Below are 17,963 nucleotides of genomic sequence, written 5' to 3' on the forward strand. Positions count from 1 at the left end.
TAGCAAGAAGTATATGAATGAAAGGTCTTCATGGTGGCATTCGACTAGTGAACGAGCAAATAGTTCAACTAAATAAGTTAGATAGATAAAATAGTAATCTTTAAGTAGAATGTCAGTTACTTATTGAAAATATTATAAGCGTTCTAAAATATAAATTAGTTGTATACGAGCAAATATGGTGGATGGTAACAACAATCAAGGGATACTATGGTGACACTCGACTAGCGAACAACCAAATAGTTCAACTAAATAAGTTAGATAGATAGATAAGTAACCTCTAAATAGATTGTCAGATACTTATTGAGAAAATTATAAACGCTCTAAAACTTAAATTGGTCGTATACGAGCAAACACAGTGAATGGTAACAACAACTAAATGATAATATGGTGACACTCGACTAGTGAACGATCAAATAGTTCAACTGAATAAGTTAGATAGAGGAGTAACCTCTAAGTAGATTTTCAGATTAATAATAGTAAGAAAATTATAAGCTCTCTAAAACCTAAATTGGTCTTATACAAGCAAACATGTGGATGATAATAACAGTCAAAGGATAATATGGTGTCACTCGACTAATCAACAATCAGATAGTTGATTGAAAAAGTTAGATAGATAGAGATAGAGAAGTAACTTATAAGTAGATTGTCAAATACTTATTGAGAAAGTTATAAGTGCTCAAAAATCGAAATTATAGAAGTTGAATTTATTTTATTATATATATATATATATATATATATATAAAAGAAACAATCTCTTAACTATTTTTATCATTTATTAAATTTTACACCATAATTTGTAAATTGTATTTTATTCATTTTTCTCAAAATTTTGCAAGTGATGAAGAAATTCCTCGAAGTCTACCTCAACCACAAGTAAAAAATTCATCAACTCAAAGTCATTCAACCAATGAACCAACCAAATCTCCTTTAGCCCAAGAAGTGATATACACCGACGTGACTGAGAAAAATCTAGCGGGGACTAAAAATGGGACATGCAAGCACTGTAGAAATCCATTCAAAAGTACTTACACTAAGATTCACTATCATTTCTTTGATGCTCCACAAGAGAAAATTGTGGCATTCAAAGATGTGCAACATTACTGAATGACAGGGAAAATAATGAAAGAATAAGAAAAAAGGTTCAATAAGCAGATGAATCTTGTGTGACTTTGTCTTTGGAGTGTTCTACCCTCATAAAGAAAGAAAAATGAATGTGTTCCAAGTCTCTTGAAGAGGCTTTCCAACTTTTGGGAAGAGATGTTGTTGATATGAAGGTGATGAAAAGACTATGTGCCAATGGAATTCCTTTTAATGTTTTGGGAAATCCACAATTTGTGGAAATGGTTATGGCTATTAACAATGGTCCTAAAGGCTACAAACCTCCCTCTCCTGAAAAGGCAAGAATTAGATGAGTGTAACTGTAAATAGTAGAGCTGCTGTATTTTTATATGGCGACGGCTTTTCAGGAGTTTAAAAAACTAGAGTTGCTAATGTTGAATATTTGTTTAAAGCCATTGAAGAAATCAGATCATCTAATGTTCTACAAGTGGTGACCGATAATGCTACAAATTGTAAAGCTGTTGAGAAGGAAATACAAAAGTTATATAAGCATATTTTTTGGTCTCCTTGTGTTGTGCATACATTAAATTTGATTTTGAAAGACTTTGCTGAAGCATTTGAATGATTGAGAAATACATATAAACAAGGAAATACTATAGTGAAATACATTATTAATCATAGTCAAGTTCTAGCTACATACAAAGAAAATTCAAAGCTTGAATGATTGAAGGTAGCAAAGACTAAATTTGCCTCGCATTATATTTTACTTAAGCAACTACTTATGTTTAGAGAAGCACTTGCAACTACTGTTGTGTTGAACAGTTGGAAATAATGAGTTAACCAAGGAGATGAAAACACAAGAACAACAGGTGCTTTAGTTGCTGAAACTATCGGTAGTGATTTTTTTTTTGGAGGAAGTTAAACATGTGGTTAAGATAACAAAACTCATTTATCATTTGATTAAATTTGTTGATGATGAAGGACTAAAATCGGGAGAATTTTATGAGAAAATGGATTCTATACTTGGGGAAATGCAAATTATTATTATGAAATGGAAACAATTGTTACTACAAGATGGACCAAAATGAATTATACCATCCATTGTTTAAGTTTTGCATTGACCCCTGTATTTTATGATACTCATTATCTTTCCGGGCCTGCTCCGGGAGGTATAGCTAGAAAAGCTCCAAGCCAAGATAAGGAAGAAGTGATTGCAGTTATGCAAGCTTTTGAAAACATATATGGAAATATGGATGAACAAAAACTTCTACGTGATCAGTTTGTCATATTTCACAACAAAAAAAAAAAAAAAAAAAAAAAAAAAAAGGAATATATGCAATGTCTGCGGCTCAATTGGATGTTGTAACCATGGATTCTATTGATTAGTGGTCAATGTATGGATCTAAAACTCCTGAACTGCGTTCTAAAATATAAATTAGTTGTATACGAGCAAATATGGTGGATGGTAACAACAATCAAGGGATACTATGGTGACACTCGACTAGCGAACAACCAAATAGTTCAACTAAATAAGTTAGATAGATAGATAAGTAACCTCTAAATAGATTGTCAGATACTTATTGAGAAAATTATAAACGCTCTAAAACTTAAATTGGTCGTATACGAGCAAACACAATGAATGGTAACAACAACCAAATGATAATATGGTGACACTCGACTAGTGAACGATCAAATAGTTCAACTGAATAAGTTAGATAGAGGAGTAACCTCTAAGTAGATTTTCAGATTAATAATAGTAAGAAAATTATAAGCTCTCTAAAACCTAAATTGGTCTTATACAAGCAAACAGGTGGATGATAATAACAGTCAAAGGACAATATGGTGTCACTCGACTAATCAACAATCAGATAGTTGATTGAAAAAGTTAGATAGATAGAGAAAGAGAAGTAACTTATAAATAGATTGTCAAATACTTATTGAGAAAATTATAAGTGCTCAAAAATCAAAATTATAGAAGTTGAATTTATTTTATTATATATATATATAAAAAAAAAAGAAACAATCTCTTAACTATTTTTATCATTTATTAAATTTTACACCGTAATTTGTAAATTGTATTTTATTCATTTTTCTCAAAATTTTGCAAGTGATGAAGAAATTCATCGAAGTCTACCTCAACCACAAGTAAAAAATTCATCAACTCAAAGTCATTCAACCAATGAACCAACCAAATCTCCTTTAGCCCAAGAAGTGATATACACCGACGTGACTGGGAAAAATCTAGCGGGGACTAAAAATGGGACATGTAAGCACTGTAGAAATCCATTCAAAAGTACTTACACTAGGATTCACTATCATTTCTTTGATGATCCACAAGAGAAAATTGTGGCATTCAAAGATGTGCAACATTACTGAATGACAGGGAAAATAATGAAAGAACAAGAAAAAAGGTTCAATAAGCAGATGAATCTGGTGTGAATTTGTCTTTGGAGTGTTCTACCCTCATAAAGAAAGAAAAATGAATGTGTTCCAAGTCTCTTGAAGAGGCTTTCCAACTTTTGGGAAGAGATGTTGTTGATATGAAGGTGATGAAAAGACTATGTGCCAATGGAATTCCTTTTAATGTTTTGGGAAATCCACAATTTGTGGAAATGGTTATGGCTATTAACAATGGTCCTAAAGGCTACAAACCTCCCTCTCCTGAAAAGGCAAGAATTAGATGAGTGTAACTGTAAATAGTAGAGCTGCTGTATTTTTATATGGCGACGGCTTTTCAGGAGTTTAAAAAACTAGAGTTGCTAATGTTGAATATTTGTTTAAAGCCATTGAAGAAATCAGATCATCTAATGTTCTACAAGTGGTGACCGATAATGCTACAAATTGTAAAGCTGTTGAGAAGGAAATACAAAAGTTATATAAGCATATTTTTTGGTCTCCTTGTGTTGTGCATACATTAAATTTGATTTTGAAAGACTTTGCTGAAGCATTTGAATGATTGAGAAATACATATAAACAAGGAAATACTATAGTGAAATACATTATTAATCATAGTCAAGTTCTAGCTACATACAAAGAAAATTCAAAGCTTGAATGATTGAAGGTAGCAAAGACTAGATTTGCCTCGCATTATATTTTACTTAAGCAACTACTTATGTTTAGAGAAGCACTTGCAACTACTGTTGTGTTGAACAGTTGGAAATAGTGAGTTAACCAAGGAGATGAAAACACAAGAACAACAGGTGCTTTAGTTGCTGAAACTATCGGTAGTGATTTTTTTTTGGAGGAAGTTAAACATGTGGTTAAGATAACAAAACTCATTTATCATTTGATTAAATTTGTTGATGATGAAGGACTAAAAGCGGAAGAATTTTATGAGAAAATGGATTCTATACTTGGGGAAATGCAAATTGTTATTATGAAATGGAAACAATTGTTACTACAAGATGGACCAAAATGAATTATACCATCCATTGTTTAAGTTTTGCATTGACCCCTGTATTTTATGATACTCATTATCTTTTCGGACCTGCTCCTGGAGGTATAGCTAGAAAAGCTCCAAGCCAAGATAAGGAAGAAGTGATTGCAGTTATGCAAGCTTTTGAAAACATATATGGAAATATGGATGAACAAAAACTTCTACGTGATCAGTTTGTCATATTTCACAAAAAAAAAAAAAAGGAATAAATGCAATATATGCGGCTCAATTGGATGTTGTAACCATGGATTCTATTGATTAGTGGTCAATGTATGGATCTGAAACTCCTGAACTGGCTGAAGTGGCAAAAAAAAGTGTTATCTCAACCAATAAGTAGCTCTTCCATTGAAAGAACTTGGAGTACTTCTTCATATCTGCATAGAGTCACAATTTTCTGATGGCTACAAGAATAGTCCTTTCAGAAAATGGGATATGGATCATGAAGAAACTTATTTGGAAGAACCTTCAAGAATACTACAAGACTTCATCTGAGAATTAGATGATGAAATAGATGGAGGAGTGCATGATCATATAAATGTAATTAGGGGAACTACTATCAAAAGAGGAAAACAAATAAGAATCAAGATTTTATTTTAACAAATTGTGTTTGTCAAAGTGTTATATACAAAAATATTGTCAAAGTTAACTTTTATTGATGATAATCATATTTTATTATTATTTAATCTGTTGTTTTTTTAATTAAATTAATATTTTTAATTTTAACATACCGATTTGTATATTAAAATGTACAACGAACGGAAATAGCGTACCGACTATTAGGGATGGTAATTAGATTCAGACCTAGTGGGTACCTACAAAAAACACTCATAATTGATAAAGTAAAAAATCGCATAATGGGTATGAGCACGCGGGTAGATAATTACCCGCAAAATTAAGCGGATAAGGGTACAAATATGGGTACTATAGTACTCACCCCGCTCCGCACCCGCACTTACACAAATATATTATATTATATTAGTGTTTAATTTAATTAATTGTTTTATTTTATATTTTAACATATATTGATATCATTAAATCATATTATAATATTTATAATCGAAAGCTAAACGTTTGCAAACTTTTTAAGAATTTGATTTTGATGAATAAGTAAATAATTGTGACTTTATAACTAAGAGTTATGTTTTATTAATCATGACTTAATCTTTATACTCGCAAATTCCTATCAATATATTTTACGTATCTTGAATAATTCTGTTATATGTCTTGTAACTTCATAGAGTATTATTATTGATATTTAAATGTGTATTGTAACGTGTGTTTATTTGAAATATTTTGAGTTACAAAATATTTTGGTTTATAATACTTTATGATTGGATTTAAGATATTTGGATAATTTTTAAATTTAATCACACTAATATCATTTATTTATCGATCTATTTAAATTAAAGCGAGGGTAATGGGTATGAGTATGGACACTTAGGTACTCAAATGGTAAGAGTTCGAGTATTAAAATTGATACTCATAGGTAGAGCTGTCAAAAAAGCTTCAACTTCTAGGCTCTTTAATTTATTTTTTTATTAAACTCCTAATATTAGGCCACCTGTCAAAATAATTTTTTAAAATCTCGGCCTATTATTTTATGGGGCTTATAGGCCCCCAATATTTTGTTCATTTTGAGATTTTTTCTTGAAAAATTTTCGAATAAAAAATATTTTTTTTTTCTCAAAAAATTTTGTGAGAAAAATAAATAAAAAATTCTCGAAAAAAATCAATTTTTTTTCTCGAATAAAAAAAATCGAAGATAAATTGTAAATAATTTTTTATCAAAAAAAAAATCAAAATTGTAAATAATTGGCAAAAAAATTTTAAAAAGAAAATCGATTTTAAACCCACAAAATTTTAGGGGTTTCTTTTTTGGGGCATTTAAAATTATAAATTTTTTTGGCCTCTCCAACCTGTGAGTTGAGACCAATAATTAGGGGGCTTGTCAAATTGACAGCTCTACCCATAGGGTATGAACATGGAGTATTTTTTTAGATCGTGGGTATAGAAACGAGTACTATAATATCCTATCAAACTCCACCCATTGACATCTCTACCAACTATGTATACCACCACATACCGAATACTTTGAAGATTACGTACTGTAAATTTGAACCCGTACAACGTACCAAAGAAAATTGCGATCAAGGTCACTATGGAATAAGGTATAATTATCATATGATACGCAATAAAGATTAGATTACATTCCTAATAATAACTTCCCATAATTTTAAAATTACATTTAACAAGTTCTTAAATCTTAATTCAACAGGAAAAAAAAATACCAATATTATTAGGTTGAACGTCATGTCTTGATTTAAATATGAGGTTTCGTTTGTGTGAGTTAATTATGTATGTATTTACCGTCTCTTCTAAAAAAAAAAGACTTAATGAACTATCTAATTATAGATTAGACTAAACTTAGGTATCAACTATAGACTTCAACTATAATAATATTTACCTACGTACCAAACAATAGTATCTCATTAATTATACTCAACAGTTTTATTATTACATTTCATGAACCATCATCTAATTATGTATTCAAGTTAGGAATCATCTAATCAACTTCAAGATTAATAATATTTAAAATAAAGAAAGCTTCTTGAAATATAAATTATACACCTGAAGCATGCGCCAAAGGTCACCATAGGAGAAACAGAGACAGTCCCTTGAAACAATGCCATCTTTGAAAATCATCAGTCTTTCAAGAAAGCTTCGCTTTCAAAAGAAGTGGTTAATGTTGAAAATATTAGGATGATCGAAATTTTAAAATTTTAATATATAATAAAAATTATATTATGTATATAATATAAGAATTTTAAATTATAAATTTACAAAAATATTTTAAAGAAAAAAGTAGTATATCAAATTTTAAGTTAGAAAATTTATTTTATTTTATAATTATAATAGTTGTTTTTGTAATGTTTTTATAAATTATTCTCTCATTTTTTTTTTTATAATTGATATTTGAATTATAATTTAGTCTATAAAAATTTGTGTATTTGTCATCTTAAAAATTTTAAAAACCCTATTCTAATATTAAAAATAAAGTCTAATAAAAAAACATATAATTTTAATAATTAAAAAATTGATAAAATAAATTTTAGTCTATATACACGTATAAATTTATATGATAGAATCTATATAATTAATAATGTATCTCATTTTATTAAATTAATTCATGTAATGGATGGTAACGATGGAGTTACATACTTAGAAACGGGGTATACATTTTGTTCGAAGTGACCTTTGTGGGAAATAGAAATAGTATACTTTGGAACGAAGTTTTGGAATTTTGATGGAAACGCCATTTTTGCCAGATTTTTGAGTCTATAAGACAACGAAGTTAGTTAATTATATGGAGAGTGAGCGCGAATAAGATTTATGCTTTATTCAAAAGATTAGAATATACAGAGACCGATTGGATTGGATTGGATGGTAGAATATTCAGAGAGGGATTGCATTGGATGGGTGAGTACAGTGAGTAATAAATAAATAGAAAATTAAATTAGAAGATAAAAAATATAATACATTAAGATAAGTTTAATGCCAATACGTATTTAAAGACATTTATTAAAAGAAAATAGTCGTTTAAAAATTGAAATTTGAATTTTTAACTATTCGACAACTTAAATATCAACTTTTTTTTAGTTTTTAATTCTTCAAAAATTTAATTATCATCTTTTGTGCGCTATATAATTTTTAGTCAGATTCTAAAAAACTTAAATTATAAATTTAGTTATATTATTTTTTAATTTCACTTTAATCCTTTAATTTTGTTTACACTTTATTTTAATCTCTTAAATTATACACATTAAACATTTTAGTTTTTCAACTTTTTTATCATTTGATTTAAATACGTTAAGTTAGTCCTTTAAGTTAAAAATTTCGGATACTTTAATCTTTCTATGAGTGTTTAATATTTATTCATGGATCAAAATAATCTTATGTGTAATATTTTTAAATTAAGAAATCAAAATGTCTAATGTGTATAATTTAACGAGTGGTGCTATTTAATATAAAATAAATCTTTGAAGAAGAAAAAAAAACAAGAATAACGAAATAATTTATTAAAAATTTGTCAAAACAAAATCATCTTCATATATAATGGAAAACATAAAGAGTGAAAATGTAAAAAAGTAATTCTTCGGATTTTTATTGACTCTCACTTTCTTACCTTCCACATTTCCCCAATTTAAAATTGGCTAAATTACATTTGTGGTCCTTTAACTTAATCTCAGGTAACGTTTTAGTCCTTTATCTATTTTTTTTCCCGACTTAGTCCTTTATTTTAATTTTAAGTGATAATTTGATATTTTATGTTTTAAAATTTCAACAATGTTATCCTTTTTTATACAAAAATTCAAAAAAAAAATTCAATCAAAACTAATAAAATTAATTATATTCTTCAATATAATACAAATTTTATCAAATTCGTAACGCAAATCTTCAAATAAACTCATATTTTCATACTTTATTTGATATTGTTATGAATAAAGGACTAAATCGGGAAAAAAAAAAGATAAAGGACTAAAACGTTATCTGAGATTAAGTTAAAGGACCACAAATGTAATTTAGCCTTTAAAATATTAGTGTTTAAAGTTTTGTATATCAAATCAGTAGTTTTAAAAAAAAGTAAATAAGAAATACTACCACAATTGATTCGGTGCATGGCATATTGCCTGCAACTTTTTGGTAACCAATAGAATATTCACACAACCGCTAACACAAGACTGCATAATTGCATGTATGAGTTAACATTGAAAGCAACAACAAGAAAAAATCCCTTAAGAAGGGCCACTTAAACCCGAATTGAATTTGGCCCACTTATGCACAGTTGTGATTCTCTTATTGTGAATTGTGAGTACAAATACTTCAAAAAAAATGTTAGGAATCAAAATATCTGCCAGCATAAAAATTCTGAGATAAAGTTTCCATCTTATGAGGAATTAAATGTAGAAGAAAAAAAATGAAAAACCAATTTATTTTCCGATCCATGCTATCATAAGAGAGAGTGTCACACATGACAGCACAACTACTCTTTTAGCTAAAATATCAATCACTACAAGTCTTTTTAAAAGCTAAAAACATAAATACTAACTCCAATTATGACAAGCTAAAATTAAGAAGAATTGATAAGCTAGATTATAACAAAAACATCCCAAGTAAAGAAAAGTACTTTACAGCATAAGTTTTACACTATCTCAGTCTTCATTAATCGGAGTCTTTGAGTATCCACCGAAACACCCTTTGCTGCGCTTTTTGTTGTTACTCTTCTTTTCGCTGCGAATAAAGTCCCTCAGAAACACAACTGTTTTTCCTGAGAATCTGTGCTTCCCTTTGCTCTTCTTTTCGTCTGCCAATTTCAGCAAAACATATTGAAGGTTCTGTACCTCGTACTGCAACCGTCCTATCTCTTCTGCGCCTTTTCGCGCCTGCTCCATCGCTCTTTTTCTCTGAATGTGTCTACTCTTTTCCAACTCCAGCGAAGTTTCTCGGCCAGAAGACGGGACACTTTCCTTGATCTCCTTTGTCAGTTGATCATTAGTATCTGTTAATTTCACAACAGCTCCTTCAACGTCTTGTATTTGTATTTTAATCTTTTTGTATTCGGTTTCATCATCTCCCTTTTTGCCTCTCTTCTTTGTATCCATTTTCATTTTCAAATCTTGGACATTCATCTTAAGAGACGTGAGTTTATGCGCGTCCGATGCAAGCCTCTCCAATATCTTTCTCCTCTTACCATCTTGAGTTCTCTCTTTTATGCTTTTTGACAGATGAAGCTTGTCAACACCCAATTCCTTTTCTACTTCCAATTCTGAAGAGGTGTTCATATACTTTCCCAAATTATTATCAGACAGATGGCACGTAATAATGTCCTCCATTGGATCGGAACTCCTTTTCATTGCTTCACTAACCATTGAACCATCGTCAAAGCAGTCCTGTTCAGCAGTTTCCCATAATTCAAGCATTCCATCATCAGTTCCACTATTCTCTCTCCTGCAATTCTTAGACGCGGGATTGTCCGATATTTGATCGAGAGGAATATCTTTCATCAGTGAACCATTTTCAGATTTTGTTCTGCACAAGTTGAGATCAATTGTGTTTTCATCCTTGAGTAGCTTCTCTACTTTTCTGTAGTCCTTTCCTGTGTACGCCAAAGTTTCCGCTTGTGAGTTTTCTTCCTTGACACGTCTTTCAATTTCTTCCACTATGCACCTTTCAACTTCTCTCAGCCTTTCCTTCATGCCTATCAAATCTGAAACGCCGTCTAGTATCAAACTACTCTCGTTTTCTGTTACACTTGGATCAGTGTTTTCTCCGAGACAAGTTTCGATTACTGCATCCTGGACACATTCATGAAAAACAAGAATAAGTAGAATACTTAATCTTATTTGCTCATTTAACAAGAGAATAGGAATATAAAAACAAAAGTACATGATAACAAACTAAAACAGAATACTACCTTTTGTTCTTGATTGCATATAGCGGATGCTTTATTTGTTCGAAGAACGGTATGCTCTAAGGAAGCAAAATCCTCTTTCAAAGAACTAATGATCGGAACATATGCAGACAAGTGCTCCTTCAGTCCTCCGATTTCACTTTCCATCTGACCGACTCGTTCTGTCATTTTTTCAATCTCCAAGCTCTTTGCAGCACTCTCATCTTCAAGTCTCGCACAAACTCCGGTAAGCTCATTCACCTTATTTTCCAACAATGTTTCACTAATGGATGAAATCTGAAGATCGAAATAGAACGTAGCCGCCTCAGCCTCCCAAAGTTGAAATTCATTTGTTTTATCCATCAGCTCTGAACTCAATGTTTCTTCTCTAGCCTTCTGTTGTTCCACTTCCCGATGTAATAATCTCATCTCCGACATGAAACTTCTATTTGCTTCATTGAGGAGTTCGATTTCTTTTTGGTGATTCATGCAACCTTCCGAGAGTTCAAGAATCTGCCTCTCGAGATTTTCATTGATCAGTCTTGATTCTTGTTGTTCCATTTTTAGTTTTTCAACATTTCTGCAAAACTCTGCATTCAATGATTCCACAGCCTTTAGCCTTTCCTCTTTTTCTAACAGTTCTGTTTTCTTCTTCTCAAGATGATTCTCTGAACTTTCGATTCGATGACTTAATTCTTCATTTGCATTTTTGGCTCCCTGCAGATGTTTGTCGATCATCTCAACTGATTCCTTCAGATAAACATTCTCTGCTTCTTTCACCTCAAACTGTTCCTTTAACAAACCAAGCTCTTGTTTGAGGTTATTGTTCATGCTGTGAAGATCACATAGATGTTCGGCAAGTACTTTTTGTTCCGAGACCTTCTCAATGAAAAAGCTCTCATAAATCAAGCTAAGGCTTTTTAGAGCCATTGCCTCATGAAACATCACGTTGTTCTCGTCTTCAGCAGCTGCCTTTGCGTCTTTGAGGTCCAAAACACTCTTAATGAGTGAATTTTTCTCCTCAACTACCTTACAATTTTCTTCCTGAATCATAAGATTTGTTTTCTGCAAATCTACAAATTTCTTAAGAAGAACCTCCATTTCGGATTTCAACAAGTTCTCCTTTTCTTCTCCCTCAGCCAGTTCAGACCTCAGTTGCTTGTTCATCTCCATTAGTTCAAGCTTAACTTTCTGCAACATCGCATTCTCCTCTCTTGTGTTTTCAAAATCCCGCTCTAGGGTCCTTTTGTTGGAAACCAGTTCTTTTTCTTCGGATTCTTGCTGTGAAATTACGGTGAGGAGGACGGAATTTTCTACAAGTAGCTGCTGCTTCTCTTCCTGAATTTTCACAAGAGAACCTTTCAAGCCTTCAATATTATTCAAAATATGTGATATAGAAATTTCCTCTTGCTTGAACCCTTTGTCGTGTCTCCTGTCTGGATCAAACTGAAGAGCCCGAAGCACTTGACGTATCCCCATTTTAAATTTTCTAACTTCATCAAACAAGAATTCTACCTCCATCTGTTGCATGAGATTTTCACCCTCCAACTCGGAAATAACTTCATCAGAATATTTTGATGCCTCAACATGTTTTTGACATTCAATTAATAAGGCCGAGTTCTTCTGCTCCAAGTCTTCCATACATTTTTGCAAAATAAACATCTCAACATGCGCATTTACAGCTTTATCGAGTTCTTTTTCAAATTCCATCTTCCCTAACTGGCGCTCTTCTTGTAGCCGAACAACAAGATTCTCCAAATTCACCAATCGGGCTTCACTTGAACGTTTATGATTAGCATGCTTTTGTTTTTGTGCCAAAAGCAAACCATGAAGTTCTTCTACTTGATTGACTTTGCTTTCTTTGTCTTTCTCCATATAAGAATATTTTACTTCCAGTTTAGTAAACCTTTTTTCTAGGTTACTTAATTTCTCTTCAACACTACCCAATTGAGATACCAAGATGCTCCTTTCATTCATAAGACTGCACTTTTCATTATTCAGCAAATTGCAGAATTCTTCCAAGCTACTTGATTTAGCCCTCAAACCTTCAAGCTCAATCTTTGAATTGGAGAGGGACTTCTCCAACAAGGCATTCTTATCTAATAACTTCTGCATACTTTCAGTGATAATTTGTAACTGTGACAATAAAGCCGATTTCTCACCAACAAGAACGGATTTTTCTTCCTTCAAAACATGGCAGGACTCTTGAAATTTCTTCACTGTATCTCTTAGTCCATCTACCTCATCATTCAAACTTGACAGGGAACATTGCATAAAGGCTTTTTCACTCAAAAGTCTATCCACATCCTTCGACTTTTCACGAAGAGCTTCTTTCTCATCTCGTTCAACTTTGCATACCTCCTTTAGTTTCAAGTTTTCCTTTTGTAAATCCATCACAGATGCTGCAAAAGATTTAGAATTCATACCTACGGACTCTAGATCTTCGAGTATAGCCCGGTATCTATCACTCAAGCTCTGGATCTCGTCCTTTATTTGATGAGATTCTTGTAGGAGGTAGTTGCTTTCTTCAACTTTTACAACAAAATCTCGTTCCAGATTCTCTTTGATCTCCTTCAACTTGGAAATTTCCATTCGCTGATCTTTTAAGGTACTAGTGGAAGAGAAGTTAAGCTCATGTAAAGTCCTGTTTTCTTCCACAATATGTTGCATTTCTGCTTTAAAACATTTTTTGGAAAGTTCCAGGTCCTCCAACAGCTGAAGCCCGTGCTTAAGCTCCAAAGCAAGAGATCTTTGGTCATCTTGTGATTGAGAATACGACTTTTGCAGAGTCTGCAGAGTAGATTCAATTTGAAGAAAGTGAGACTGCTCTTCATGCATCAGAGTTTGCAGCCTTTCAAACTCATTATGCTTCTCAAGAAGCTCTCGATCTTTCAAAGAAATCTTCTGCACTAGATTGTCAGCCTCTCGCTGGAGAGATTGATTTGATTTCTCCAACACGTCGCAATTTTTTTCCGCAGTCTTTAGTTTTTTAGTGCCTAACTCAATTTCTCGACTCAGCCGTTCAGAAGTTTCATGAGCACGCAAAATTTCACTCTCCATCGAAGATAATTTCTGCAAGCACTGTTTGTACAAGACAGCTACTGCTTCTTTCTCTTCATTCAGTTTGGAAAGCTTTTCCCTCAATGCTTTAACTTCGAACTCGGCTTTTTCAATTTTCTCGGTGAGCATCCTGGAATTATCTTCGGCAAGGCTAATCTTGGACTCCAAAACAGATATCTTTTCAAGAGAAGTTTTATACTGAAGGAGACCAGCGTCCTTCTCAGCTTCCAGCCTGGAGAGTTCTTCCTTGAGACTTTTAGCTTCGGTTTCTGCTTGGGCAGCCCTCTCATCGTGCCCCTTTGCAGCCAACTGAGCCAAAGATAACATAGCCTCCAAGCTAGCTATCCTTTCCAGACACTGGTTGTATTGAACTAGACCAGTATCCTTCTCCGATTTTAGCTCAGCTAGGGCTTCCTTCAATATTCCAATTTCAATTTCAGCTTTGCTTGCTCTTTCATCAAGGCCTTCAGAAACCTTTTGTGCCTTATTAATCTCGTTTTCCATTTCAGATAAACTCTCCAAACTCTTTTCATACTTAAGAAGGATAGAATCCTTGTCAACCTGTAAATCTGCTAGAGTTTTCCTTAAGGCTTCAATTTCGGCTTTCCCCGACTGCTCAGACTCAGAATGGTTCTGTATCTGCGCATCCTGTTTTACAGTTGATAACTGAGAAGACTCAAAGATCTCACTCAGCTGCTTTAGACCCTTGCTGCTTAGACCGAATGCATCTTTCTGTAGGTCAACTTGCTCCAATAATGCACGAATTGGATGTGACATATCGGGTGTGTGTGGCTCAACCTCAGGGCCTGAAGAACTACATGACGAATCATCAGTCAGCAGAAAATGTTCTTGGTTGGGAAATGCTTTTGCCATGGTTTTATGAGCCTGGTGTAGCTCCCCTGTTGCATGATTGTATCTTTCAGCTAATGCACGATATGCTCGGTAGAACTCCTCAACTAATTGCATCAGTTCTGGCCGCTTCTTGTAGTACATCTCTGCCCTTCTTGCAAAGGAGTCTGCATCCTCTTCAATAAGCTTGATCATTGCTTTCACTTTTGCATCCATGTCTGTACAAAGAATAAACACACAAAATCATCACTAAAAAGGCTTCTGAACCATGGACTTTCACGAAGTATGTTAGTACGATGAAATTTGGCTTGAAAAAATGATCCCCAGGTTGGTATGCATTGATGTTGTTAAATAGTGGTGTTGTTGTTAAATAGTGGTGCCATAGCATAGCGGAATTTAAACAAGTTGTTATTGTTTTGCGATACGCTATTAAGTACAAAAAATTGTCAAATAGCGGTTATAGCAATCTATAGCGTTGTTGCTTAGAGGAATATAAATAAACCACTATTTTTCACAATCTGCGATTCACAAAATTGGTATGTATGGAGTGGCAAAATGAAATGTGTGGATTTAGAGCGCTTTCAAACCGCAGTCTCCATTAGGAAAGTTCATCTACCAATATATTCAAATTCTTCTAGCACAAATGCACAATGGTAGACATTCAAAATATATGGGGACAAACCTGTAAGATTCTCCTGAAGCCATTTTGAATTCTTTGGACTAATGTGGCTATCCCACCACCAAGAATATAAGCGGCTCGAGTCGGAATGCAACAAGGTTGCCATAACCCCAGCAAATAAAATCAGCAAAGCCGGTTTCGACTTAGCAAAACAACAAAGGCGTGATAACGAATCCAGGCCAGGCTATCAGATGTAGATTTCCACCACCAATTTTTATCAAATGAAGCCACTCTTTAGCTTATCTTCTTTTAGCTAACATCAACAAATCAGCACACAGTATATTTAATAACAATTGCACAGATTCATGAACTTCTCACGGTATAATCTATAAATTATATACTTTTTTGAGATGCTGCATTACCTGCTCAATTGGACTCAGCTCCAAATCCAATATATCTTCTTGTTGCAGATAGAATTTGATGTTCCAGAAGCTCTAACAATTCAAATTCAGGACAACTGTGTCAAAAAAAAGGGCAAAATAAAAATGAACATGCATTAAAAAAACTACCCCTTTTGCAGAAACTAAGAGATCCTGAACATGAACAGAAAAAATCATACCCGTCAAATGACAAAATAAAGTAAAAGTGAATAAACCAGTGGAGGAAATCTACTACTAGCATTGGTTATTTCTCAATTATATTTCCTATTAAATCCAAAAAAATAAAAAAAAATAAAAACTTTTTCTGGTAAACAATGACATCAAGAGGTTGAAGAAAAAAATAAAAGACAAGTCTAAAAAAAAATGCTACATATACGGAAAATCATGAAACAGTGACATCAAAAGGAAGAAAAAAACAATGTTAATGAGTCACCGTCCAGAACATTGGATAAGCTCAACAAATGTACAAACTTCATTGAATGTGAAATGAACTAACTTCAAGATCCAAAACTTACCAAGTCAATATGAACACTCTTCAACATCCAATGAGATCCAAAATCATCAAATGGGTATGAAGAAAATCACAAAAAGAACCAAACTCTGATCTCTATTGCATCAGTGAGACACCAAAACCATGAAATCTGGAAATGAGAACCTCACTCACTGTGATAACTAAACAACTTTCCTTACTCCATTTTCTCTCTCTATCAAAAAGTTGCATTCTTCTCTCTCTAGGAAGTGGGTTTCTATTGGAATTGTATTCTGAGCTAGTAGCAGCTTCTGACACTTGATGACCCGTCAACTGTGAAAAGAACTGTTTTTCAGAGTGTGTGTGAATAATTATGTTTTCGTTTTGTGCTTTTGATAATTTCTCTTGTTTAGGGGAAGATTATCGTATTATTATTATAATTAATGTATCCTTACGATGAGGGATTTTGCAATTCAATGCTGTGATTTTGTTTCGGTTGGACATATTTTATTTTAATTTAAATACAATTTAATTTAAAGACCAACAACGTATACTTCCTGTCTTTTACGGTCATTTTCGTTTTAATACGCTAAAATTGAAATGACTAATATACCCTAATACGCTTATTCATTTTGTTTTTACTCGTGTCTCTCGCTTACGTGCCTTTTCTCTTTTCACTCTCTAGTGTTTTTCTTGTCTTCACTCTTCACGATGAAGTTTGCATTTTAGGATATTTGTCTAAAATGTCAAATAAAACCAATATTTTATAATACATTTTCATATAGGAAATAAAATATATTCCCTCCACTATACAACACTCTTCTTCTAGAGAGAAATATAAAAATAATATTTTTTAAAAGTTGATGTGTTAGATTAAAAATAAAATGAGATAAATCAATCTTTCATATATTTTTTGTTTATATTTTCTTTAGAGTAGTAATTTATTTTATAAAAATTATATGATTGATTTTGTTGATTATGTAAAAAATATTATTTATTTATAACATTTAGGTACTATTCATTTTAAAAGTGACTCACAATATAATTAATTTTTTATCTTATAAGTATATGATTTACTTACCAAAACTATGTACCATTCATTGATTGTATTAGAAAAAGATGAATTGAAAAAGATGAATTGATAAATAAGTAAGAATATTATAAAAAATATATTTTATTGATGTTATAAAAGAACATATAAAATTGGACAATTTTGTTTTATTAAAGGACTTATACTGTGGAATGGTAGAGTATATAATTATTTTCTGTTAACTATTTTATTTCAAATAGTCAATGATCTTTTGGATTTTATTTATTTACATTTACTGTATATTATGTACAATCAATATTTTACTTTAACTATAATTATTTTTTACTAATAATTATAACTACATTTAAATTAATCATGTATAATTTTTACACTTTAAATACATATAAATTAAACTATAATTTTTTAGTTATCCATTTATTCGTATTTATTGTATGTACTAATAAAGAGAGTAGTGGTAAGCATGGTAAAAGTATTTTCTGATGACATTACCATTTATAGGTTGTTTTTATATATACTATAATATTGAGTCAAA

The 17,963-nt window shown here is 32.0% G+C and overlaps 1 protein-coding gene across 2 annotated transcripts; it reads right to left on the reverse strand.

The window, feature by feature from the left end:
- Positions 1-9,457: 9,457 nt before the first annotated feature.
- LOC101507498 (protein NETWORKED 1A-like) lies at positions 9,458-16,802 on the reverse strand. Of its 2 annotated transcripts, none has more exons than XM_004496636.4 (5): positions 16,427-16,802; positions 15,894-15,965; positions 15,535-15,784; positions 10,968-15,070; positions 9,458-10,848 (listed from the first exon to the last, which is right to left on the reverse strand). In XM_004496636.4, exons 3-5 carry the CDS (start codon positions 15,635-15,637, stop codon positions 9,706-9,708), a joined length of 5,349 nt encoding a protein of 1,782 aa, XP_004496693.1. In that variant the 5' UTR covers positions 15,638-15,784; positions 15,894-15,965; positions 16,427-16,802; the 3' UTR covers positions 9,458-9,705. The 2 variants fall into 2 exon arrangements, with proteins under 2 accessions (XP_004496693.1, XP_004496692.1); XM_004496635.4 differs by having other exon boundaries at positions 15,894-15,988.
- Between the last annotated feature and the right edge of the window lie 1,161 nt (positions 16,803-17,963).

This window comes from Cicer arietinum, chromosome 4, assembly GCF_000331145.2.
Source record: "Cicer arietinum cultivar CDC Frontier isolate Library 1 chromosome 4, Cicar.CDCFrontier_v2.0, whole genome shotgun sequence".
Taxonomy (NCBI): domain Eukaryota; kingdom Viridiplantae; phylum Streptophyta; class Magnoliopsida; order Fabales; family Fabaceae; genus Cicer; species Cicer arietinum.

Excerpts from the sequence above, each read along its gene's own strand:
- LOC101507498 (XM_004496636.4), bottom strand. The coding sequence starts at position 15,637 with ATGGCAACCTTGTTGCATTCCGACTCGAGCCGCTTATATTCTTGGTGG. Across the intron at positions 15,071-15,534 it reads GCTTCAGGAGAATCTTACAG|ACATGGATGCAAAAGTGAAA; the intron begins GTTTGTCCCCAT and ends TTCTTTGTACAG. Across the intron at positions 10,849-10,967 it reads TATGCAATCAAGAACAAAAG|GATGCAGTAATCGAAACTTG; the intron begins GTAGTATTCTGT and ends GAATGTGTCCAG.